This window comes from Cherax quadricarinatus, chromosome 39 (genome assembly GCF_038502225.1).
Source record: "Cherax quadricarinatus isolate ZL_2023a chromosome 39, ASM3850222v1, whole genome shotgun sequence".
Taxonomy (NCBI): Eukaryota; Metazoa; Arthropoda; class Malacostraca; order Decapoda; family Parastacidae; genus Cherax; species Cherax quadricarinatus.
The window spans coordinates 14063642-14089094 of record NC_091330.1 but is presented as its reverse complement, the minus strand read 5'-3'; the positions used below and the strand labels follow the sequence as shown (position 1 = coordinate 14089094).

The 25453-nt window shown below is 43.0% G+C and overlaps 1 protein-coding gene across 2 annotated transcripts in view; it reads left to right on the top strand.

Annotated features, from left to right (window-relative positions):
- Nucleotides 1-273: 273 nt before the first annotated feature.
- LOC138853770 (pneumococcal serine-rich repeat protein-like) overlaps nt 274-25453 on the top strand; it is a 71355-nt gene continuing 46175 nt past the window's right edge. For both annotated transcript variants that reach the window (XM_070092420.1, XM_070092419.1), the window contains exon 1: nt 274-536. In XM_070092420.1, the coding sequence (XP_069948521.1) occupies nt 357-536 (180 nt within the window). In that variant the 5' untranslated portion in view covers nt 274-356. The remainder of the gene's footprint in view (nt 537-25453) is intronic.

Below are 25453 nucleotides of genomic sequence, written 5' to 3'. Positions count from 1 at the left end.
AACCCTCGTGCAAGTCATTCAGTACAGCTGGTGGAGGATCGTCTCGCTTTGTTCATTAGTCAGGAGACTGACACACTTCTCAATACACTCACCATAAAAGACTATGTAATTTAAACCTTGTGGGTTTAGGGCTTAGTTATAATTATAATATGTAAATAAGATACATGAACCTAGTGGGTATATACACATGTTATGTGTGTGTATTTATACGAAGTGTGCAGTCTAATGTGATAATTTGTGATAAGTGTATCAAGGTCTGCCATCCAGCCTCGCACTTTGCTAGTTTCACGTCATGCAGGCAAAGTGAACGCCACTTATTTGTCTTTGATTTACTAAGCACTGATTGATTCCTTCATATGGATGGTGTTCTGATTGCACGGCTCCGTGTAATCGTGACACGTCTCCACTTGCCCCTAGGAGAATCAGGTGCACATGAGGCGACTCTGTATCCGTGGCTGCAGCCACACCAGCTGCAGCTACACCAGCTGGTTCCTACAATGATGACGGTGCTCGGAGAGCCACTCTTCACGGCCAAGGTGAGCTCAGAAATAATTGTTCATTAAACTGTTCCCCTTAAACACACCAATTGTCACAGAGATATAGACAACCCCTCCCCCCATTCCCACCCCACAACAGGAATCACCTTCACCATCACTCCTTCAGTAGCTGTCTCGCCGTAAGACATCACACATCAACTAACCCTCCAAACTGCAACCTCTCCACCCAAAAATACACTTCATGTTCAAATTAATTTATCCTGGTGACCGAATGTGAGTTTTACCTGGAGATTACCTGGAGAGAGTTCCGGGGGTCAACGCCCCCGCGGCCCGGTCTGTGACCAGGCCTCCTGGTGGATCAGAGCCTGATCAACCAGGCTGTTGCTGCTGGCTGCACGCAAACCAACGTACGAGCCACAGCCCGGCTGATCAGGAACTGACTTTAGGTGCTTGTCCAGTGCCAGCTTGAAGACTGCCAGGGGTCTGTTGGTAATCCCCCTTATGTGTGCTGGGAGGCAGTTGAACAGTCTCGGGCCCCTGACACTTATTGTATGGTCTCTTAACGTGCTAGTGACACCCCTGCTTTTCATTGGGGGGATGGTGCATCGTCTGCCAAGTCTTTTGCTTTCGTAGTGAGTGATTTTCGTGTGCAAGTTCGGTACTAGTCCCTCTAGGATTTTCCAGGTGTATATAATCATGTATCTCTCCCTCCTGCGTTCCAGGGAATACAGGTTTAGGAACCTCAAGCGCTCCCAATAATTGAGGTGTTTTATCTCCGTTATGCGCGCCGTGAAAGTTCTCTGTACATTTTCTAGGTCAGCAATTTCACCTGCCTTGAAAGGTACTGTTAGTGTGCAGCAATATTCCAGCCTAGATAGAACAAGTGACCTGAAGAGTGTCATCATGGGCTTGGCCTCCCTTGTTTTGAAGGTTTTCATTATCCATCCTGTCATTTTTCTAGCAGATGCGATTGATACAATGTTATGGTCCTTGAAGGTGAGATCCTCCGACATGATCACTCCCAGGTCTTTGACGTTGGTGTTTCGCTCTATTTTGTGGCCAGAATTTGTTTTGTACTCTGATGAAGATTTAATTTCCTCATGTTTACCATACCTGGAGAGAGTTCCGGGGGTCAACGCCCCCGCGGCCCGGTCTGAGACCAGGCCTCCTGGTGGATCAGAGCCTGATCAACCAGGCTGTTGCTGCTGGCTGCACGCAAACCAACATACGAGCCACAGCCCGGCTGATCCGGAACTGACTTTAGGTGCTTGTCCAGTGCCAGCTTGAAGACTGCCAGGGGTCTGTTGGTAATCCCCCTTATGTGTGCTGGGAGGCAGTTGAACAGTCTCGGGCCCCTGACACTTATTGTATGGTCTCTTAACGTGCTAGTGACACCCCTGCTTTTCATTGGGGGGATGGTGCATCGTCTGCCAAGTCTTTTGCTTTCGTAGTGAGTGATTTTCGTGTGCAAGTTCGGTACTAGTCCCTCTAGGATTTTCCAGGTGTATATAATCATGTATCTCCCTCCTGCGTTCCAGGGAATACAGGTTTAGGAACCTCAAGCGCTCCCAATAATTGAGGTGTTTTATCTCCGTTATGCGCGCCGTGAAAGTTCTCTGTACATTTTCTAGGTCGGCAATTTCACCTGCCTTGAAAGGTGCTGTTAGTGTGCAGCAATATTCCAGCCTAGATAGAACAAGTGACCTGAAGAGTGTCATCATGGGCTTGGCCTCCCTAGTTTTGAAGGTTCTCATTATCCATCCTGTCATTTTTCTAGCAGATGCGATTGATACAATGTTATGGTCCTTGAAGGTGAGATTCTCCGACATGATCACTCCCAGGTCTTTGACGTTGGTGTTTCGCTCTATTTTGTGGCCAGAATTTGTTTTGTACTCTGATGAAGATTTAATTTCCTCATGTTTACCATATCTGAGTAATTGAAATTTCTCATCGTTGAACTTCATATTGTTTTCTGCAGCCCACTGAAAGATTTGGTTGATGTCTGCCTGGAGCTTTGCAGTGTCTGCAATGGAAGACACTGTCATGCAGATTCGGGTGTCATCTGCAAAGGAAGACACGGTGCTGTGGCTGACATCCTTGTCTATGTCGGATATAAGGATGAGGAACAAGATGGGAGCGAGTACTGTGCCTTGTGGAACAGAGCTTTTCACCGTAGCTGCCTCGGACTTTACTCTGTTGACGACTACTCTCTGTGTTCTGTTAGTGAGGAAATTATAGATCCATCGACCGACTTTTCCTGTTATTCCTTTAGCACGCATTTTGTGCGCTATTACGCCATGGTCACACTTGTCGAAGGCTTTTGCAAAGTCTGTATATATTACATCTGCATTCTTTTTGTCTTCTAGTGCATTTAGGACCTTGTCGTAGTGGTCCAATAGTTGAGACAGACAGGAGCGACCTGTTCTAAACCCATGTTGCCCTGGGTTGTGTAACTGATGGGTTTCTAGATGCGTGGTGATCTTGCTTCTTAGGACCCTTTCAAAGATTTTTATGATATGGGATGTTAGTGCTATTGGTCTGTACTTCTTTGCTGTTGCTTTACTGCCCCCTTTGTGGAGTGGGGCTATGTCTGTTGTTTTTAGTAACTGTGGGACGACCCCCGTGTCCATGCTCCCTCTCCATAGGATGGAAAAGGCTCGTGATAGGGGCTTCTTGCAGTTCTTGATGAACACAGAGTTCCATGAGTCTGGCCCTGGGGCAGAGTGCATGGGCATGTCATTTATCGCCTGTTCGAAGTCATTTGGCGTCAGGATAACATCGGATAGGCTTGTGTTAATCAAATTTTGTGGCTCTCTCATAAAAAATTCATTTTGATCTTCGACTCTCAGTCTGGTTAGCGGCTTGCTAAAAACTGAGTCATATTGGGACTTGAGTAGCTCACTCATTTCCTTGCTGTCATCTGTGTAGGACCCATCTTGTTTAAGTAGGGGCCCAATACTGGACGTTGTTCTCGATTTTGATTTGGCATAGGAGAAGAAATACTTTGGGTTTCTTTCGATTTCATTTATGGCTTTTAGTTCTTCCCGCGATTCCTGACTCCTAAAGGATTCTTTTAGCTTAAGTTCGATGCTTGCTATTTCTCTGACCAGTGTCTCCCTACGCATTTCAGATATATTGACCTCTTTTAGCCGCTCTGTTATTCTTTTCCGTCGCCTGTAAAGGGAGCGCCTGTCTCTTTCTGTTTTACATCTACTCCTCCTTTTTCTTAGAGGAATAAGCCTTGTGCATACATCGAGTGCCACCGAGTTAATCTGTTCTAGGCATAAGTTGGGGTCTGTGTTGCTTAGTATATCTTCCCAGCTTATATCGGTTAAGACTTGGTTTACTTGGTCCCACTTTATGTTTTTGTTATTGAAGTTGAATTTGGTGAATGCTCCCTCGTGACTAATCTCATTATGTCGGTCTGGGGCTCCGCGCATACATGACTGAACCTCAATTATGTTGTGATCTGAGTATATTGTTTTTGATATGGTGATATTTCTTATCAGATCATCATTGTTAGTGAAGATGAGGTCTAGTGTATTCTCCAGTCTAGTAGGCTCTATTATTTGCTGGTTTAAATTGAATTTTGTGCAGAGATTTAAAAGCTCGCGTGAGTGTGTTTTCATCAGAGCTGCCTCCTGGTGTTATTACTGCAACAATATTATTTGCTATATTCCTCCATTTTAGGTGCCTTAAGTTGAAATCCCCCAGGAGCAAGATGTTGGGTGCAGGAGCTGGAAGGTTTTCCAGACAGTGGTCAATTTTTAACAGCTGTTCCTGGAATTGCTGGGATGTTGCATCCGGAGGCTTGTAGACTATCACAATGACTAGGTTTTGGTTCTCGACCTTTACTGCTAAAACTTCCACTACATCATTTGAGGCATTTAGCAGTTCTGTGCAAACAAGTGACTCTGCAATGTACAGGCCAACCCCCCCCTTTTGCCTGTTCACTCTGTCACATCTGTATAGGTTGTAACCTGGGATCCATATTTCGTTGTCCAAGTGATCCTTTATGTGGGTCTCAGTGAAAGCCGCGAACATTGCCTTTGCCTCTGCAAGCAGTCCACGGATGAAAGGTATTTTGTTGTTTGTTGCTGGCTTTAGACCCTGTATATTTGCAAAGAAGAATGTTATCGGACTGGTGGTATTGTTGGTACTGGGGGGGGATTTTTTTTCCGGCATTAGTATCTGTATCTGTTGGTTTGGAGTGGAGGCCATCGACTGTGGTTCCACTCCAGGAAGTTAAGTAGGCTGCATGCACACAGGTGTATATCAATGCATATATTTTCATATAATCGTATATATACGGAGGTATATATTAATGTAAATGCGGTATGCTCTACGGCCTTGTATATACATAAATTACGTCCTTATCCGTAGTTAATGTATTTCTGGTAACGTTCGGGTGACCAGGATCCTCAGTGACACTTGCAATCACTTGCCTTTATTCCTAACAAATACTTGAAACCCAGAAATTATAGCATTCACAGCTAACCCACAATTTGGGGAGGAAACATAATGTCATTTCGTTTCTTGTACAATTATCATTGAGCGAGAGAGATTGTTCATAAACTTTCTAATCTCGTCTTGAAACGTTTCCCTGAACTTCATTAAGTAATCTCCAGATCCTTTATATATCAGTTGTAACTACGTATTGCTGGTTTATCTATGTAGATAAGTTATGTACGAAGATGTTAGTGTAGCAACCTTCAGAGAGGGATGCCTTATTGCTGGGGAAGGGCTCTTGATTTCAAGAACAGAAGCTATCTTTTTTTCTTTCCTGGTTAAATGTGATTATCCCCACTAGTCGCATACTGGTAAGGCACATGTTCAACACTTAGGAAACTTTATTTCGTAACGTTCCGCCTACACAGTAGGCCTGCTATGAAGGCAAAACGCTTCGGAATAAAGATACCTAACTGGTGCATATGTCTTACTTATCAACTTGTCGGTATTGTATACCATTATCATACTCACACCAGGCGCTGTTCATATGACCCTTCGCGATCCTTCAAGACTAATGTATATATATTCTATTGAAGGACCTAAGTTAAATTTCCACAATTCGTCACTAATATATCCTTATAAGAATTACATATTTACTGTGAGCAAAGATCAATGGAAATAAGTCACTCTGGCTTTTCTGGGTTATCCTAGGTTCTCTACACGTGTATGATAATTTATGTAACTGCATTTGTGTGTACCTGTACCCGAATAAACTTACACGTGATTGTATAGCAGTTATAGACAGCTGGTTGTTAAAGATGTTACAGTAATTTATATCAAAACATTTATGGTATTTAAATCTACATGAACATCAACCAGTCTATCGTTCATGCTTGAGTGCGTTGACATGTTCTCAAAAAATAGGCAATAAAATAGATGCACCTTTTATAATAGTTCAGTTGTGCCACCTGATTGGCTAGTTAATTATGCAACAAATTCTCCGTAGCGCGTCAAAATCGATTACAAAGGTAACAATGGATCATTATCCTACCTCACTGAGCACTGTTACATCTTAATTACGTGGGTGTAAAGTTTTTCTAGAGCTCTCTGTAGTTACTCCTGCAAATTATTCCGCTTTCTTTAAAGATTTTTTAGAGAAAATGTAAATCTTTTGTACAAATTTTAGGGTAAGCCATTATAATTTAAAATAATAATAATAATAATAATTATTTATTTCTACAAGTACATATACAAGGTATACACATCATAGCTAACATCAATGACATATTACTATATAGAAAGCCACTTGTTATGCTGAGTATTTCGGGCAAATTAGGTCAGTTTCTCAGGATGCGACCCACACCAGTCGACTAACACCCAGGTACCCATTTTGAACTGATGAGTGAACATGGACAGCAGGTGTCTTATGGAAACACACAGCAATGTTATCCAGCTGTACCGGGAATTCGAACTCCGGACCTCAGTGTGTGAGCTGAGTGCGCTACCGATCGAGCTACATATGTGATGCGCTAAACCCATATGAAACGTTAAGCACAATCAGCTGTGAAGACTTGATCCTCCGTCAGCTATTAACGAGACGCACTATTCTCTCTAATTCAGTATACATTTATTTCTCATTCGGAAGAAATCCCAGTTGTGTAGTAATCACAGCGCATATATGCTGAGTTTCCTGAAATCCCTATACATATTTGGGATTAAAGTATTCTTACGTGCTAGTGGGAAAAAGGTTACGCTAGTGTAGTTGATAGGCTTCAAACCCCCCATTAACCAACCAGGCAATAGATGATCAGAGATCAAACACCTTAAATAAAACTGCAATGCAGTATGTGATCATGTTGAGGGTGTCTTATTATAAATAATCTTCAAAATAGAACTAAAAAGCGATATCTTACATTAACGTTATTCTTTTGATTTTGCTCTATTGTTGTGCAGGTTTGGCGCTGAACATTAAAATGGTATAAAATACCGACAGGTTGTTAGGTAAGACACATATGCAACAGTTAGGTATCTTTATTTTGAAACGTTTCGCCTACACAGTAGGCTTCTTCAGTCGAGTACAGAAAAGTTGATAGAAGCAGAAGATACTTGAAGACGATGTAATCAGTCCATCACCCTTAAAGCTTTGAGGTGGTCAGTCCCTCAGTCTGGAGAAGAGCATTGTTCCATAGAATGAAACAATATGGCGCTCCCTGTGGGATACGGTGGGTCGTTGAAAGAAGAATAAATCTGGAACAACTTGGAAAACTTGAACGAGAGATTTTCTAAGGTACTATTTTTTTCTGTGAAAGAGAACTTTCCCTAATTTACATACGACCGTCTGTCTGCCTTTTTTTTTTTATATACGTCAAGCCTGATGGACTGACCACCATCTTTCATAGCTGAGGGACTGATCCCCTCATACTACTGTTAAGTATCTTCCACCGTCTCCGGTGTTATTCTCTACACTGGATTAATAAAGGCACTGGTTGGCACAACGTCACCATAGTAAAGATACCCAAGTGTAGTACATGTGTCATTCATGAACTTGTTGGTTAATAAGTTTATTTAGGTACAAGTGCACAAATAGTTACATAAATTATATTTAAATAACATGTGTAAATTACCTAGGATAACCCCATAAAAGTCAGTGGCTGATTTCCTTTGGGGACCTTGGTTCTGTATACCATTGATGCATGATACACCCTGCATACCACTCATAGGGTGTGTTCTACGTCGATGTCTTACCCGCCCACTTGTCTTACCCGATCCTCCCTGACTCACTGCGATGACACTCCACCCTACCTACCCCATGTCTCTATAACCCAACACCCACCCCGCCCACCTCTCTCTGCCTCGCTATCAACGCCACCCACCCTCCAAACAGCAGTGACAACAGACTACCTTGGTGTAGCGGGGGGCGAAGGTAGCAACACAGTTCCACCAAGCCTGAACCAACAGCCTTGTTTGTTTTTTTCAGGCGTTCGCCTTTTTTTTATGGTTGATTTCATAGAAATCAGACTTGCATATTAGTCACTGGTGTCTCTTTACTCGCTACAAAAACAATGCTAGCATATTCTAGTAACTAGAGCGCAGCTTCTCGATTCGCCGGTATTCTCCCGGCCCGGGCCGCACTGACACACACAAACACAACTATTAATATTTGCAACTAATTTGTTTCCACCTCAAGAGTATCAGTTACAATATCCAGAATTGTTAAAAAAAAAAAAAAAAGGCAAAGAACTGTAATTCTTCAGTGTCGAATTTTGCGACGGTGTGGCAGGAAAACCATTCAGTGTAATGACATGGCAGGAAACCATCCTGTGTGATGGTGTGGCAGGGGAAACTGTCCTATATGATGGAAGTTAGGACAACCATCTCTTGTTTCTTTTACGAATCTAGAGAAGAATTTAGGCCATTCATGTTTGCTATAGTCGGCCAGAAGGATAGTCCAATAGTTCCAGTTCTGAGTAAGAGGTAAAGCCAACCATCTTGCGTGTTTATTGCTTCCCCCTGACGCTGCGTGATGCGCATATGTTGATGCAGTACCATAGTTGCTGTACAACTTTCCTGCTGCTACACTAGACAGACCCATGGTGCGTCATAACCCCTTAATACCTGCCCCATTACCCTTCCCTCTCCCCAAGGGGTGTAGGGGAAGGAGTAGATTAACGACTTGCATAACTCCCCCTTCCCCCTATACCCTGACAATCCATAGTCTCCACCCTACTCCTCGGGAAGAAAGGTAGGGGGGTTGGCGATTTTCACCCCCTCTCTTTCTCTCTCCTTCCCTCTCACTCAACCACCCACTCACTCGGCTCCTCCTCACTCCCTACTCCCTACTCCCTTTCCCTTATCCCCCTCCTGTTCAGGATGGGTCTCAAGGTCAGGACACACGTAAGAGCCCGGCTGAACAGCGTCTGACCGCCACCTCACCTCTAGACCTGAAAAAAAGAGTTCCCAGGTCCTTTCTCCTGCAGCCCGGCTCTTCCTGCCCCTCATCTCTCCCCTGCACATGCCTTGCCCATGTCTTGCCCCCCACCTTGCCCCCATCGTGCCTCATCATGTCCTCACCTTGCCCATGACTTGCCTCCCACCTTGTCCATGTCTTGCCCGTTCACCATCCAATGTCGTTTCACTTAAATGAAGTTAAATTCCACTTTGTTTCCTGTCCTTTCCACTTTGTTTCCTGTCTTTTCCACTCTATCCCCTGTCTTTTCCACTCTGTTCCCTGTCTTCCTGTATTCCATAGCACAGCCTAATTATACCATGAACACATCTGAGCAACTAATTAAGAAGACTTAAGAATATTAACCTCGGAGGGTTAATACCCCAAGAAAGCCGGGCAGTGTGGCTTATTTCCGCTGGGATAATGAGGTTTTCTACCCTTGCATACCACATTCATCAGTCACCTAAATATCCAGTACCAATTTACTGCTAGGTAAACAGAAGCAGCAGGTGTATGGAGACTTTCCCATACGTCTCTCCTCTTTGAGAACCCAGGGACAGAGACGTTGAGGCAGGTCTTGTAACACAGTGTCCATTAGTGGTTCAGTCCACTGCCGAGTGGAAATACTGGGCGTGTTTCCCAACACCTGCTGTCCCCGTTCACCTAGCAAGCAAGTAGGTATCTGGGTGTTAGTCGACTGATGTGGGTGGCATCTTGGGGGGAACAAGCTAAAGGACCCCAATGGAAATAAGACACACACTGTCCACGATGACGCACTGATTTTCTTGGGTTATCCTGAATGCCTAACCCTCCTCCGGGTTAAAAAATTCCAACAAAATCTTTTCTTAATCGTCTGTTGTGGGTTGCATCTTTGGGGAAGCCAGCAAAAATAAGCCACACAGCCTTTCTAGCATTATACTGGATTATTAATTCTCACGGTTAGCAATCCTAAGAAAGTCTCTCTCCTTTGTAAGTTACTTATATCTCTCATAATATCTCAACCCTGCCATAGGATCCTCGCTTGCCAAGTAAGCCTCTGTGTATCTAGTATGTGAAATGTGAGTTTCCTGGCTTGTCTTCCTGTTCTTCTTTGATGTGTCAGCACATGACAGCGTTCAGGTTTTCCTGTTTTTTTTTTTTGTTTTTTTTTTTGCCACTGGCGTTTTGTCACTTGTCTAGGAGTGTGAGAGAACTGTAGGGGACGACAGTGAAAGACACCATGTTTGACCTCGTTACGTTATCGTAGCTTAAATCTACATAATTTGTCAACAGTGCATGTGTACATCATATGTACTATACCTACACAGCGTATGTCTACAATATACACAGTGTATGTCTACAATATACACGTACAGTGTATGTCTATAATATACACGTACACAGTGTATGTCTACAATATACACGTACAGTGTATGTCTACAATATACACGTACAGTGTATGTCTACAATATACACGTACAGTGTATGTCTACAATATACACGTACAGTGTATGTCTACAATATACACGTACAGTGTATGTCTACAATATACACACAGTGTATGTACAGTGTATGTCTACAATATACACGTACAGTGTATGTCTACAATATACACGTACAGTGTATGTACACGTGTATGTCTACAATATACACGTACAGTGTATGTCTACAATATACACGTACAGTGTATGTCTACAATATACACGTACAGTGTATGTCTACAATATACACGTACAGTGTATGTCTACAATATACACGTACAGTGTATGTCTACAATATACACGTACAGTGTATGTCTACAATATACACGTACAGTGTATGTCTACAATATACACGTACAGTGTATGTCTACAATATACACGTACAGTGTATGTCTACAATATACACGTACAGTGTATGTCTACAATATACACGTACAGTGTATGTCTACAATATACACGTACAGTGTATGTCTACAATATACACGTACAGTGTATGTCTACAATATACACGTACAGTGTATGTCTACAATATACACGTACAGTGTATGTCTACAATATACACGTACAGTGTATGTCTACAATATACACGTACAGTGTATGTCTACAATATACACGTACAGTGTATGTCTACAATATACACGTACAGTGTATGTCTACAATATACACGTACAGTGTATGTCTACAATATACACGTACAGTGTATGTCTACAATATACACGTACAGTGTATGTCTACAATATACACGTACAGTGTATGTCTACAATATACACGTACAGTGTATGTCTACAATATACACGTACAGTGTATGTCTACAATATACACGTACAGTGTATGTCTACAATATACACGTACAGTGTATGTCTACAATATACACGTACAGTGTATGTCTACAATATACACGTACAGTGTATGTCTACAATATACACGTACAGTGTATGTCTACAATATACACGTACAGTGTATGTCTACAATATACACGTACAGTGTATGTCTACAATATACACGTACAGTGTATGTCTACAATATACACGTACAGTGTATGTCTACAATATACACGTACAGTGTATGTCTACAATATACACGTACAGTGTATGTCTGCAATAGACACGTACAGTGTATGTCTGCAATATACACGTACAGTGTATGTCTACAATATACACGTACAATGTCTACAATATACACGTACAATGTCTACAATATACACGTACAGTGTCTACAATATACACGTACAGTGTATGTCTACAATATACACGTACAGTGTATGTCTACAATGTACACGTACAGTGTATGTCTACAATGTACACGTACAGTGTATGTCTACAATGTACACGTACAGTGTATGTCTACAATGTACACGTACAGTGTATGTCTACAATGTACACGTACAGTGTATGTCTACAATGTACACGTACAGTGTATGTCTACAATGTACACGTACAGTGTATGTCTACAATGTACACGTACAGTGTATGTCTACAATGTACACGTACAGTATGTCTACAATGTACACGTACAGTGTATGTCTACAATGTACACGTACAGTGTATGTCTACAATGTACACGTACAGTGTATGTCTACAATGTACACGTACAGTGTATGTCTACAATGTACACGTACAGTGTATGTCTACAATGTACACGTACACAGTGTATGTCTACAATGTACACGTACACAGTGTATGTCTACAATGTACACGTACACAGTGTATGTCTACAATGTACACGTACACAGTGTATGTCTACAATGTACACGTGCACAGTGTATGTCTACAATGTACACGTACACAGTGTATGTCTACAATGTACACGTACACAGTGTATGTCTACAATGTACACGTACACAGTGTATGTCTACAATGTACACGTACACAGTGTATGTCTACAATGTACACGTACACAGTGTATGTCTACAATGTACACGTGCAGTGTATGTCTACAATATACACGTACACAGTGTATGTCTACAATATACACGTACAGTGTATGTCTACAATATACACGTACACAGTGTATGTCTACAATATACACGTACACAGTGTATGTCTACAATATACACGTACACAGTGTATGTCTACAATATACACGTACACAGTATGTCTACAATATACACGTACACAGTGTATGTCTACAATATACACGTACACAGTGTATGTCTACAATATACACGTACACAGTATGTCTACAATATACACGTACACAGTATGTCTACACTACACACTGTTGCTCTCACGTCAGTTTATATCTCTGATATAAGGAACTTGCTTAACTGATATATTTTTAATCATTATAATATTTGATACCATAAAGTTAAATTAAAGAAACATGTGCAGCATCTGGGCACCTTTATTTTGAAGACGTTTCGCCCACCAGTGGTTTTATCAACTTACTGCAGAGCTTATTAACTGGAGAGAGCAGCTGAGGTAATCAGTCCCTCAGCCTTCGGTTTTTCACATGTTTTATTAATTTGTTGTGATAAATTTACAAGAATTTTTATCATTATTGTAGTCAGGTGGTCCAGTGGTTTACGCACTGGCCTGGAGTTTAAGACTCATTTGCCGCGAGTTCGATCCCCGCCCGTAGCGTGGTTTCGTTAGAGCTATTAATCTTTGTGATAATTCTGTCTGGGAATTATTTAAATGGTGAACGTATAGAGAAGTTCATTGATGCTAGGGCTCCTAGTCCAAGGAACTAGAGCAACCCTTTCCTTGGATCAAACTTTACCTCCCATTCCCCAGACGCTGCAAATCCAGATTCGGGGATGCTGACTTCCCTCCCCAGCCTGGCTGTGTTGACTCCCCAGCCTGGCGGTGTTGACTCCCCAGCCTGGCCGTGTACAAGCCCATTTTGATCGTGTATGCCCATAGCCTGGCCGTGTACGCTCCCAGCCTGAGCGTTTACACTCACACGCTCGTTGGAAATCCCTGCATCACATTGTTCATACAGTGGGTCATTCCACTCCTACACACAGCTCGGACTCGACCCCCGCAACCTCAACTAGGTGAGTACACACACACACACACACTTTCACTCTCGTTCCATTTTCTTCAATTTTCTTGTTAACCTTTCTCTCACCCATCTCTCTCCCATCTCTCTCTCTCTCTCTCTCTCTTTCTCCCCGAGACATACGGACAAATCTGCTAAATTAAGTTACTTATGTTAGTTAACATTAGCATACATTATGGTATGTTAAACCTAAATTTATCAAATTATGAAAAACAGGCAGCGAGGTGACTGAGGAAAACAGGAAATGTACAAATCTGAACGTTCCTCACTCTTGCTGTGAGAATATTGCGTCACTTTCAGTCCATTTTCACCTGAGCAGTGACTAGGTTCCCGGGAGTTAGAATATTGTGGGCGACATCCTGGGGTAGGACCTCAGGACTCACCGTGGAAGTAAGGTGCACCGCCTACCTCTCTTAGACTCACGAAATCGTAATAATTTGATTGCAAACAAACAACGGAACGGGTGGAGTTAGAACCCATGGCCTGGAGTTTTACGACTCTCCCTCCATGAGCTCAAACCCCACCCGTTCCGCGGTTTGGTTAACTCTCATGGGTTACCCTGGGGTACTAACGCAAAATGAGCTGGTAAAGAGAGTCCCAGGGTGAGGTGTGAGTGACCTAGGGTGGGAGGTATGGGTCAGACATATCACTCACTTTATTTCCGCTCTGCAGTATTAAGTGGCACGTAAGTTCCCCAGTCTGCTAATAACATGTTCATTTCTCCACTATAATCTACCTTATCCATAATTACTATTGCATTTCCTTTGTTTCTTAAGGTGAAGTCCAGGATCTTACCTTAATTCATGTTATAATTGTGTTGTAGAGGTCTGATCACAGCAAAAACCTTAACAACACAATCGTCCTCAAAGATCTATCAAGTTATACCATGAATTAAGGAAAGATCCTGGACTTCACCTTACGAAACAAAGCAAATGCGATAGTAATTATGGATAAGGTAGATTATAGTGGAGAAATGAACATGTTATTAGCAGAAAGGGAAATTTACGTGCCTCTTAAGTGAGAGATTCACATTCTCACAGGGCTTGGTTTCCTCCTTGGTCACAACAAAATATATTATAACACGACTGGGAACTCCCACGGTGTGTTGCTCACTCTGTACCACATTTGCATAGTGGGGGGAGGAGGGTGAAAGCCAGTTAGGTTTTCCTATCATGATCCATCACACAAGATGGACTTCATGCAGCACGGAATGAAATTCCCAGCTGAGCTGGGAGATATCACCATGGCAACCACCATATTTCCTTGCTAAAGACGAAGCTCATTGGAACACTGGTACTTGACCAATCCATTGTCTTGACTGGTCAAGTATCTTGAAGTTACTTACGGTCATGAAGACAGTCTGCATTTCAAACTTTTACCAAGATGACGTTACGTTCTGTACTTTCTGAAATTACCCAGACCAGTTTGCGCCCGTTTCTTTAACTTTTCTGGCTGACTTATCATGCATCAGTCGTATCTTATGGTGAAGCTGTGGATTGTTTCAGCTTGCACTTTCTCTGCTTCGCTGACACTACAGAAGTGCTTCATAATGTCAGCAGAGTCATCATGGTATTCAGGTTTTTAGTTTATGTTTATGGTCGCTTGTTCTGCTTCCTCTGATTCTAAACTTTTGTTTTTCTGTTCTTTGATTATTCTCTAGCGTATTTTGTATGTCACAGAAGACTTTCTTTTACTATTAACCCTGGAGGGCGTAAATAACCCTGGAGGGCGTAAATAACCCTGGAGGGCGTAAATAACCCTGGAGGGCGTAAATAACCCTGGAGGGCGTAAACCCTGGAGGGCGTAAATAACCCTGGAGGGCGTAAATAACCCTGGAGGGCGTAAACAACCCTGGAGGGTTAATAACCCAGGAAATACCTAGCATGTCAAGTAGTGTGGCTTATTTATGATGAGTTTGCTAGGTTCTGTTCCTCGTGATGTGACTCAATAGTAGAATAACTCCTAGGTGCCTATTTACTGCTAGGTGAACACCTACAGCAGGAGTAAGAATATTAAAATCCTGGAACCTATTTACTGTTGGGTGAACAGGGGGGGGCAGGGAAGGTGCACGTCCGTCTTCCTTCACCGGGGTATTAACCTGGAGCCTTTCCGATGTGAGCTGTAGCACAGATTTAGGAGTCAACGTCTCGGCTTCTCATCCAGTCTTGTAGTGTTTAGAATTCTCGTGACTTCGTCTCTGTCTCGAACTTTTGATTCCCAGTTCTAGTAATGGCCTTGTGGCAAATACTTCGAACTAATATATTTTTTTTTTATTTTCTGTGTTTATAAGGTGTGGGCTCCATGTTGGCGCCGAGTACTAGAGAATATGTGGAACTTAGATTGGGTGTATCATTGAGTGTGTAAGCTAGCACATACAGCTTTTGTTAGAATTTGTTTGTTTCTTGTGACTTTATAGCACTTCTGTTGCTGCTGTTGCTGTTGTTACTGCTGTTGTTACTGCTGTTGCTACTGTTGCTAAATATGGCAGAATATCGCTTGTTTTACTACTACTGGTGCTGCTACTGTTGCTGTAACAGGATAGAGTAACCTTTGAGTCTTTGATATATTTCTCTCGCATATTAGTCTAGTCACATGACGCCCTCGCTAGATTTGCGTTTTATTGTGATATCGTAGTGACATGATTGTAGAGTGGGTAGCGCACTGGCCTGCTAGGTTTTAGGACAGCCTTATTGTTTTCCAGCTGCAGGTGGAAAAGTGAGGAGTGCCAGAGACAGTGTGGGTGCCACGACACACCTTGAGGGACCCCCGCTAGTTACCTTCACTCCTTCTTATACTTCCCCCCCCCCACACCATAAGTTTGCCTGTGCTTTACCTGTGACCATATTTGAGGGCTCGTTTACTGACGCATCCAAGCCTGAGACCAAGTTTCCTTCTGACCCCCTGATCAACCAGGTTGCTTGTGCTTGTGGCCGCAGGCCCACATAACCTCCACAATTGAGCTGTCCAGGTAATTGTATATGAAAGGTGTCCAACTTTTTTTTAAATCTGTCTTCTTTGCGGCAATATTTCTGATTTCTGCTGGTAATATGTTGACGAGTTTGGGCCAGAGTTCCCCCTGTTCTTCACTGGAATTATTCCACACTTTGTCATTTAGTCAAATGACCGAGTGAATTCTAGCACTCACTCGCCATGGGTTCAAGTATCGCCCGTTACCTGATTTATTTCCTCCATCTCTTTCATTCCAGTGTTATAGCCGTGTGGAGGCTGGGGTCCACACCTTCAGGGACCTTGTATATAGAACATTATCACGTATCTCTTCTCTCCCTTCCCCCCCCCCCAAAAAAAAAAAATATCAGTCCTTTAAGTTGTTGCAAATAGTTTAGATGTTTTACTAATTCCATGTTGGCAACATACAACCTTAATACACTTTTCATTCTCTCTCTCTCCCCCTCTCTTTCTCTCTCCCTCTCTCGCCCACCGTGAAAGGTGCTGCTAACACACAATATTAGCCAGGAGAACACCAGTAACTTCAGAAGCTCCGTCACTGGCATTGTTTCTCTTCGTTTTGAAAGGTCTTGTCATTTTCCATTACGTATTTCTTTACCCGATTTTTTTTTATTTTCCCCCTGTTACTTTGGTCTTTTTTTGTCTTTTGTGTTTGTGAATTAGTCTTCTGTACAGTAGTGACTCTTGGCAGTAGAATAATATTACACAGTCTTCCCATCCTTTTCCTTTTCTGATCTATGTAAGTCCTTCTGGTGTTCATGTCCTCTTAGTATTTATCGATTTGTAATTACAGTGGAACCCCGGTGTTCGAACTTAATTGGTTCCTAAGTGGTGGTCGAACTGCGAAAAGTTCGACATCCGATACAGTATTTCCCAGACTTTAATTATCAGCCTCACACACACTAGAGAATGTTGAACTGACTCTTCCAAAAGTCTCTGAGAGTCAGGTCAGTGTCAGAGGTCACTTCAAAGCACTTGCTTGATACAACTTTCTCAACTTTTTGAAAATCAATTGGATGGTTAAAATCTCTCGCATGAATAAATAGAGCATTGGAATCTTGTCCAGTTCTAATGCTATATTTATGTTGTTTTAATCATAGTTCGAGACTTTTACCAGTTTGACCGTAATAAACTTTATCGGAAATTTTACAAGGAATCTTATAGACACATCCATCAGCATTTTGGGAGGAATTCTTTATCAAAAGTTTTTTTTTACTGTATCAAGATTTTTAAATACAACTTTGATATTAAAAGTCTTAAGAAGTTTTCATGGTAAGGGAGAACCAACATATTTTTAGTTGAATAAGGTTAATTGTCTCTTTTTGAACTGTAAAAAGTATTTCTAGCAATTTTAAAAGATTTATCAATTACGTTTCTTGGGTATTTTAGATCATTTGCTATTTCATAAATTTTGGAGATTTCCTCATCTATGAACTCTGGACTACAAATACGTAAAGCTCTCAAAAACATTGATGAGAAAACAGATAGTTTAACTCTATCTTGAAATTAAGACACATGTGCAACATCTGGGTATCTTTATTGTAGACGTTTCGCCATCCAGTGGCTTTATCAATACAAATTCTAGGACATAACTTGAAGACAGTAGGATTATATACAGAAGATGAGGTAATCAGTCCCTCAACCTAGCAGTAGGTGCGAAGAGCACCGTAGTCGTGGAGAATCTCCACGACTACGGTGCTCTTCGCACCTACTGCTAGGTTGAGGGACTGATTACCTCATCTTCTGTATATAGTCCTACTGTCTTCAAGTTATGTCCTAGAATTTGTATTGTTAAAGCCACTGGATGGCGAAACGTCTACAATAAAGATACCCAGATGTTGCACATGTGTCTTAATTTCATCTTGTCGGTATTATATACCATTATTACTTAACTCTATCTTGATGTGAAGAATAATAGTGTACATAGGAACAGTTATTTGTAGGTTTTCTTTAAATTTAAAATCATCGTTACCCTTAATAGTTAAAACATCTAGACAAGGTAATGAGTTTTCTTCTTCAAACTCACCAGTAAAATTTACAGAATGGGCTAAACTATTTAATTTAACAAGAAAATGGTTTATATCTACACTCTTAGGCATAAGATACAAAATATCATCAACATATCTATACCACTTAGCTCTGTTATGAAGGATTGTGTTAAGCAATCTTGTTTCAAAAAATTCTATGTATAAATTACTCACACCATGTGAAGGATTTCCCATTGCCATACCAAACTTCTGAGTATAAAACTCATCATTAAATGCAAATTTTGCATCAACAATATGAAGTTTAACAAGTTTAATGATAGTAGGAACTGGCAATGGTAAATCATAATTAACAAGTTCTTCAGATAAGAAGCTTAATAAATCAACTGGAACTTTTGTAAACAATAAAGTAACATCAAAACTAACCATGTTAAAATCATTTAAGCCATTCAAGGTGCTTAATTTATCCACTAAATATATGTTGTTTTAACATTAACTCTATGACTAAAGAAATACTTCCTTACATCTCTTTGACTCGTCTGAGTCTTCAACTTCCAATTGTGACCCCTTGTTTGTGTGTCCCATCTCTGAAACATCCTGTCCCTGTCCACCTTGTCAATTCCTCGCAGTATTTTTTGTCGTTATGTCTCCCCTGACCCTCCTGCCCTCCAGTGTCGTCAGGCCGATTTCCCTTAACCTTTCTTTGTAGGACATTCCCCTTAGCTCCGGAACTAGCCTTGTTGCAAACCTTTGCACTTTCTCTAATTTCTTGATGTGCTTGACCAGGTGTGGATTCCAAACTGGTGCTGCATACTCCAGCATGGGTCTGACGTATACGGTGTACAGAGTCTTGAACAATTCTTTACTGAGGTATTGGAACGCTATTCTCAGGTTTGCCAGACGCCCATATGCTGCAGCAGTTATCTGGTTGATGTGCGCCTCGGGAGATGTGCTCGGTATTATACTCACCCCAAGATCCTTTTCTCTGAATGAGGTTTGAAGTCTTTGGCTGCCTAGCCTATACTGTCTGCGGTCTTTGCCCTTCCCCATTCTTCATGACTTTGCATTTGGCGGGGGTTAAATTCGAGGAGCCAGTTGCTGGACCAAGCTTCCAGCCTGTCCAGGTCTATTTGTAGTCCTGCCTGATCGTCAAGGCTACCTTCCTCCATAATTTCAAATCCAAAATTGTTGGCATTCATGATGTACATTCTCTCTCTTTCTCTCTAGGAACCTAAGTTTTCCTCCTCTGGCTGTGGATTTCCCGCAGTCTCCTAGTTACTTGCTTGACCTTTGCATGCGTGGGCACAGTCCTCTCCCTCACCCACAACCCACGCTCTTCTACTCGCAACCCTCACACTCCTCTCTCCCCAACCCACTCTCTCCTGTCCTCATCTGGCTCCTGAGAGCCAGATAAGACTCTTGAGAGCCGGCTACCGTTACGGAAACCTAGATAAGGTCACTGAGAGCCAGGTAGTGCCATTGAAGGCAAGATACGGTCGTTGGATCATGTCCGGCATTCAGGGGCCGGATTAGGTCGCTGGGGCTGGGTAGTGTAATTAAGTGCCGGATACGGTCACTGAGTAGCAGGTACAGATAACCGGCTCCTGTCACAACAGAAGACAGGTGGCAGCAAGGAACGATTACGGTGAAAGTAACGGTGGAAGGAGAGCAGTGATACTCGCCTAACAGACAAAAGGGGAGCACAGGAGGTCAACAGGAAACAACCCAACAGGAGGTTCAAAAGAAACAGCAGTTAACGTGAGCTTAACAGGAGTCAACAGTAGATATGACGTACCTAATCAAGCTGCGTGAGGTGTTTGAAAGCTATAAAGGTGGAGACAAGAGCTGTAGCTCAAACTTCTTCAAACACATCGTTCATTCTTCGCTATTCTTTCCTTCTTCTCCTCCTCCTCCTCCTCCTCCTCCTCCTCCTCCTCCTTCTCCTGCCTCGTCTCTTCGTGTTGTGATTCTCTGGGTATAAAGAACTTGCCCATCTGCCCTCTAAGAAGGGCAACAGCTGCGCCTCTGCCGTCCCGCCCAGGCCTCAACAAACTCTCAGCTCTCGGCAAATTTTCTGCTCTTTGCGTGCTCTCGCTGCTACTGCTACTGGATCTGCTGTCGTGCGCAGCGCCGCAAGAAACTCCTTTCCTCCTCCCAGTGCAGCAACACTAGCGCTGGAAGCTGCTAGATCAGGGTAGCACTACATACCTCTGGACTTGGCGCTGGCGGCCACTTGATTCTATATAGCACTGAAGGCCACTACAGCTGGGGTAACACTAGAGACTGCTAGTTTCAGAGAAGGTGTTATTGTATTGAATAACTCAGCTAGGTGAGAGAAGAGGACCTGTGTGAGATTGTGCGAGCTCGTGCGCGCGCAAGCACGCACACACACACACACACACACACACACACACACACACACACACACACACACATACACACACACACACACACACACACACACACATACACACACACACACACAACAGGCCTAGTGTCTAATCGACATGTGCCTAGGACAAAATGGTAACTAACACACATACACACACACACACATACACACACACACACACACACACATACACACACACACACATACACACACATACACACATACACACACACATACACACATACACACACACATACACATACACACATACACACACACACATACACACACACATACACACACACATACACACACACACACACACATACAGCGAAGAGGCGGGGCCAGGAGCTATGACTCGACCCCTGCAACCACAAATAGGTGAGTACAAATAGATGAGTACACACACACACACACACACACCTACACACACACAACAGGCCTAGTGTCTAATCGACATGTGCCTAGGACAAAATGGTAACTAACACACACACACACACACACACACACACACACACACACACACACACACACACACACACACACACACACACACACACACACACACACACAAACATTCTTCACTTTCAACTCTCGACTCTATTTCCTGCCTCATTTTCCTTTTATAACCTCACCAAAAGAAATAAAAATGTGAAAAGTTCAGATGCTGCAAGTCTGCCAGGTATTGTTTACACCTGTAGACCTTCGTAGTTAATATTGTTCAGAGAGAGAGAGAGAGAGAGAGAGAGAGAGAGAGAGAGAGAGAGAGAGAGAGAGGATAGGGAGGGAGGGAGGGAGGAGAGATATGTAAAGGTGCTTCAAGAAAATGATATAATCTGGGTCAGATTTGGTCTTGTTTCTTCCCGTTATAAAAAAAGAGAGACGCTGGCTTTCCAGGGTTATATTACCGGCGTTTATTTGCAGGTAGCTTCTAAGTTTTTAACCCACTGTTTTAAGCTTCATCTGTGACTCATCTGTCAGCATGCGACTCCCAGCATCTCATCTCCCAGCATCTCATCTCCCAGCCTCATCTCTTGTATCATGTCATCTCCCAGAATCATTTCTCACATCTCAGCATTTCATCTCGCAGCATCTTAATTCTTCATGATCTGGCGTCATGACGTATTAATATAAACTTTTTTTTTTGTCTTCAGTATATGACAGAGTGAATAATACATCTGTGTTGTTTACATTCATAGGGTAGACCTATGCTGTGGAACTTCCACAGCATAGGTCTACCCTATGAACTTCCCCAGCATCGGTCTACATTTTGAACTTCCACAGCATAGGTCTACCTTTTGAAGTTCATAGGGTAGACTTTTGCTGTGGAAGTTCAAAAGGTAGACCTATGCTGCGGAAGTTCATAGGGTAGACCTTTGCTGTGGAAGTTCAAAAGGTAGACCTATGCTGCGGAAGTTCATAGGGTAGACCTGTGCTGTGGAAGTTCATAGGGTAGACCTATGCTGTGGAAGTTCATAGAGTAGACCTATGCTGTGGAAGTTCATAGGGTAGACCTATGCTGTGGAAGTTCATAGGGTAGACCTATGCTGTGGAAGTTCAAAAAAAGATCTATTTATGCTTTTAAAGGTAAGAATTATGCTAAGTTCTGTGTTTATACAGAGATAATGACTTAACTACTTTTTTTTTATCTCGGTCCCCAATATTAGCAATAATAATAATAATAATAATCTACAAGTACATGTACAAGGTAGCTGACATCAATGACATACTAATATATAGAAAGCCACTTGTTATGCTGAGCATTTCGGGCAAATTAGGTAATTTTTGTCCCGGGATGCGACCCACACCAGTCGACTAACTCCCAGGTACCCATTTTACTGATGGGTGATCATGGACAGCAGGTGTCTTAAGGAAACACGTACTAATGTTTGCAGCAGTACCGGGAATCGACCTCTGGACCTCAGTGTGTGAGTCGAGTGCGCTAGCAATCGAGCTACGGGACGCAAAGGCAAGACCCAGGGTAGGTTAGGACGACGATAAAGGTTGTGGGTACAGAGAGAGAGAGAGAGAGAGAGAGAGAGAGAGAGAGAGAGAGAGAGAAAGAAAGAAAGAGTAAGTGGCTTAACCACTTTGCGTTTTATTTTTAAGTGGTTTTGTCTTACATCAATGATTTATAAAAGAAAAACAGAGTAAATTATCCTCGTTAAGTATCCAAAGTTGCGAATATTTTGGTTGTAGAGAGAATTAGTTATCTAATGGAAAAAGAATGTTGCTCTGGTGCTGCTGAAGGGCTCTTGATCCTAGAAATTAAAGCTGCTTTCCACTTAGTTTAAACCTGCACAAATAACCCGACTGGAACGTCGCCTTAAAGTTTCTCCCATGTGCTGGTTGTTTGTGTATAGTTTCAGTTTAGGTTCAACCTGGTTTGCCTCTCATTCTGCTGGTGCTGTCTTACCCCCTTAGATTCTAGCGCTTCCTTACGAAAATGATAGTTCAAAATAGAAACACGGTACTGTCCAGGCAGGTACCACCCTCCTTTCATAATGAAACTGAAGCATGATAAACGTTTTGCACTTTGGTAGGACTACGGGTGTTGGGTCTCGTGATACGTGAGCTGACAGGCAAAGCTTGTGTTTATATTCAGCTTTACTTTCGTTTGTGTTTCGCAATAAGACTTATTATATTGCTTTAACATTTTACGAGGTCTGTTGTGAGACAGGACAGAGAGGCGGTGCTCCCCGGGACCACGACAGACGTATAAACTAGTGACTTGACGTACAAATCTACACACGTAGAGCAACTGTTGACCTGGATCCAAGAGTCTCACTCCACATTATGGAAGAAATGTTACTTTTGTTGATCAAGGTTACAACAGGTCGTGTTTTGCTCTATTTTATCAGATCATAACTTGATAAACGTTGGTCTAACAAAAACTTGTCACCCCGTGTATGTGTTTGCATATATGAATCAAATTTTATTCGTTCTTGACCACCGACGTTATTCCTGCAAAATAAAGTCAATTGGCTCTGGGCTCCTGAGCCCTAGGCTTCGGGCCAGCGCGCTGTGTATAAATCATCACGGACAGACGGTGAGGGGCACGCGACACTCAGTACTGAAACTCATCAATCACGTTGGGAAGGTCAGCTTTTTCTTCCTATTGTGTCTGTGTCTGTGTCTGTGTCTGTGTCTGTGTCGGAAGGGGGTGTGTGTGAGGGGGAAGGGTGTGTGTATGTGTGTGAGTGGGCGGGTGAGTTGGAGGAGCCTAGCCTATACTGGAACCCCGGGAAAGAGAGCTGGTCATATATGTTAGGAGACTAGGACAGGGCCACACGCATTAGGGGCGGGGTTTCAGGTGTTAAGATAAGGAGCGAGCAGGCTACACATTAGGATAAGGAGGGGGCGGGGCCACACATCAACAGTATAAGGAGGGGCGGGGCCACACAACAGTATAAGGAGGGGGCGGGGCCACACATCAACAGTATAAGGAGGGGGGCGGGGCCACACATAACAGTATAAGGAGGGGGCGGGGCCATACATCAACAGTATAAGGAGGGGGGCGGGGCCACACATAACAGTATAAGGAGGGGGCGGGGCCACACATCAACAGTATAAGGAGGGGGGCGGGGCCACATATAACAGTATACGGAGGGGGCGGGACCACACATCAACAGTATAAGGAGGGGGCGGGGCCACACATAGCAGTATGAGGGGAAGGCAGGGCTACATAGGTTTTCCGTCTTGCAGAGTATGTAATCCTTGAAGCCCCCAAACAGACATTGTTTGATAATTACTCCGTATTTGCTGGGCAAAAGTTGATACAAGGGCAGTAGGCAGGGAGAAGAGGAACATGGGGGGGGGGGGAAAGAGAGGGTAGGAGGCAGGAGCCAGGGTGTAAGGACAGGGAGCAGGGAGAGAAGGCAGACTAAGTACAAAGAAGACACAGCACGAGTCTGGACAAGGAGGTAGGAAGGACAAGCGAGGGGGATGGCTCGAATTAGGTCTCTCAAGAGGTGGGGAGTAGCCTCCCTCTCCTGTGAGTAATCCTTGCTCCTCCCCCCAGTCCCCTCCAAATCCTCCCATTCCCTACCTTTCTTCAAGGACGCAGATCGAGGCAATGGGTCAACTTCTGCACAACTTTCTAAATACAGGTTTATACTCTGTGCACCAACGGAAACACAAACATACGCTGCAACGATCCAGAGCAAACATACATCCTTCAGTCACTATTAAGTTACTATTAGTTTCCTTAAAGAGTTTTTGTTTATGTTGTGTCTGGTAAGAATAAAACGACTCTCCCTTTCACTCGAGTGGGGAGGAGGTGGGTAGTGTAAGGGGAGGGGATTTGGGAGTGGTTTTGGGGAAGGGGGGGGCCAGGAGGGTCACAGAAGACCCTCCTGGTGATGTCACGCGAAGTATGTGAACATAAAAACAATGTTAGCGATGAAGAGGGATGCTGTGGGATGAAAAGGATTGTGGGAGATAAAAGGGAGTCTGTAGTGTTTAAGGGAAGGATTCTGTGAGATGAAAAGGATTCTGTGAGAAATGAGGGATTCTGTAGTTCATAGATTGTGCATGGGGAGATAAGGGGTGATATATGGGGGACAGATGAGAGGTATTCTGTCGGAGATGAATGGAATTCTGCAACAGTCAAGACACTGGTGGTGAAAAGACGATGTGGTTGAGTAGGCAGGTGGGCGTTAGCGTGAAGGAGGCGGTGAAGGAGCCTTGTTCTAGGTCAGGAATCTTGCATTTCCACGACCCTCTCACTCATTTCCACGAAGAAGCTGGAAGCA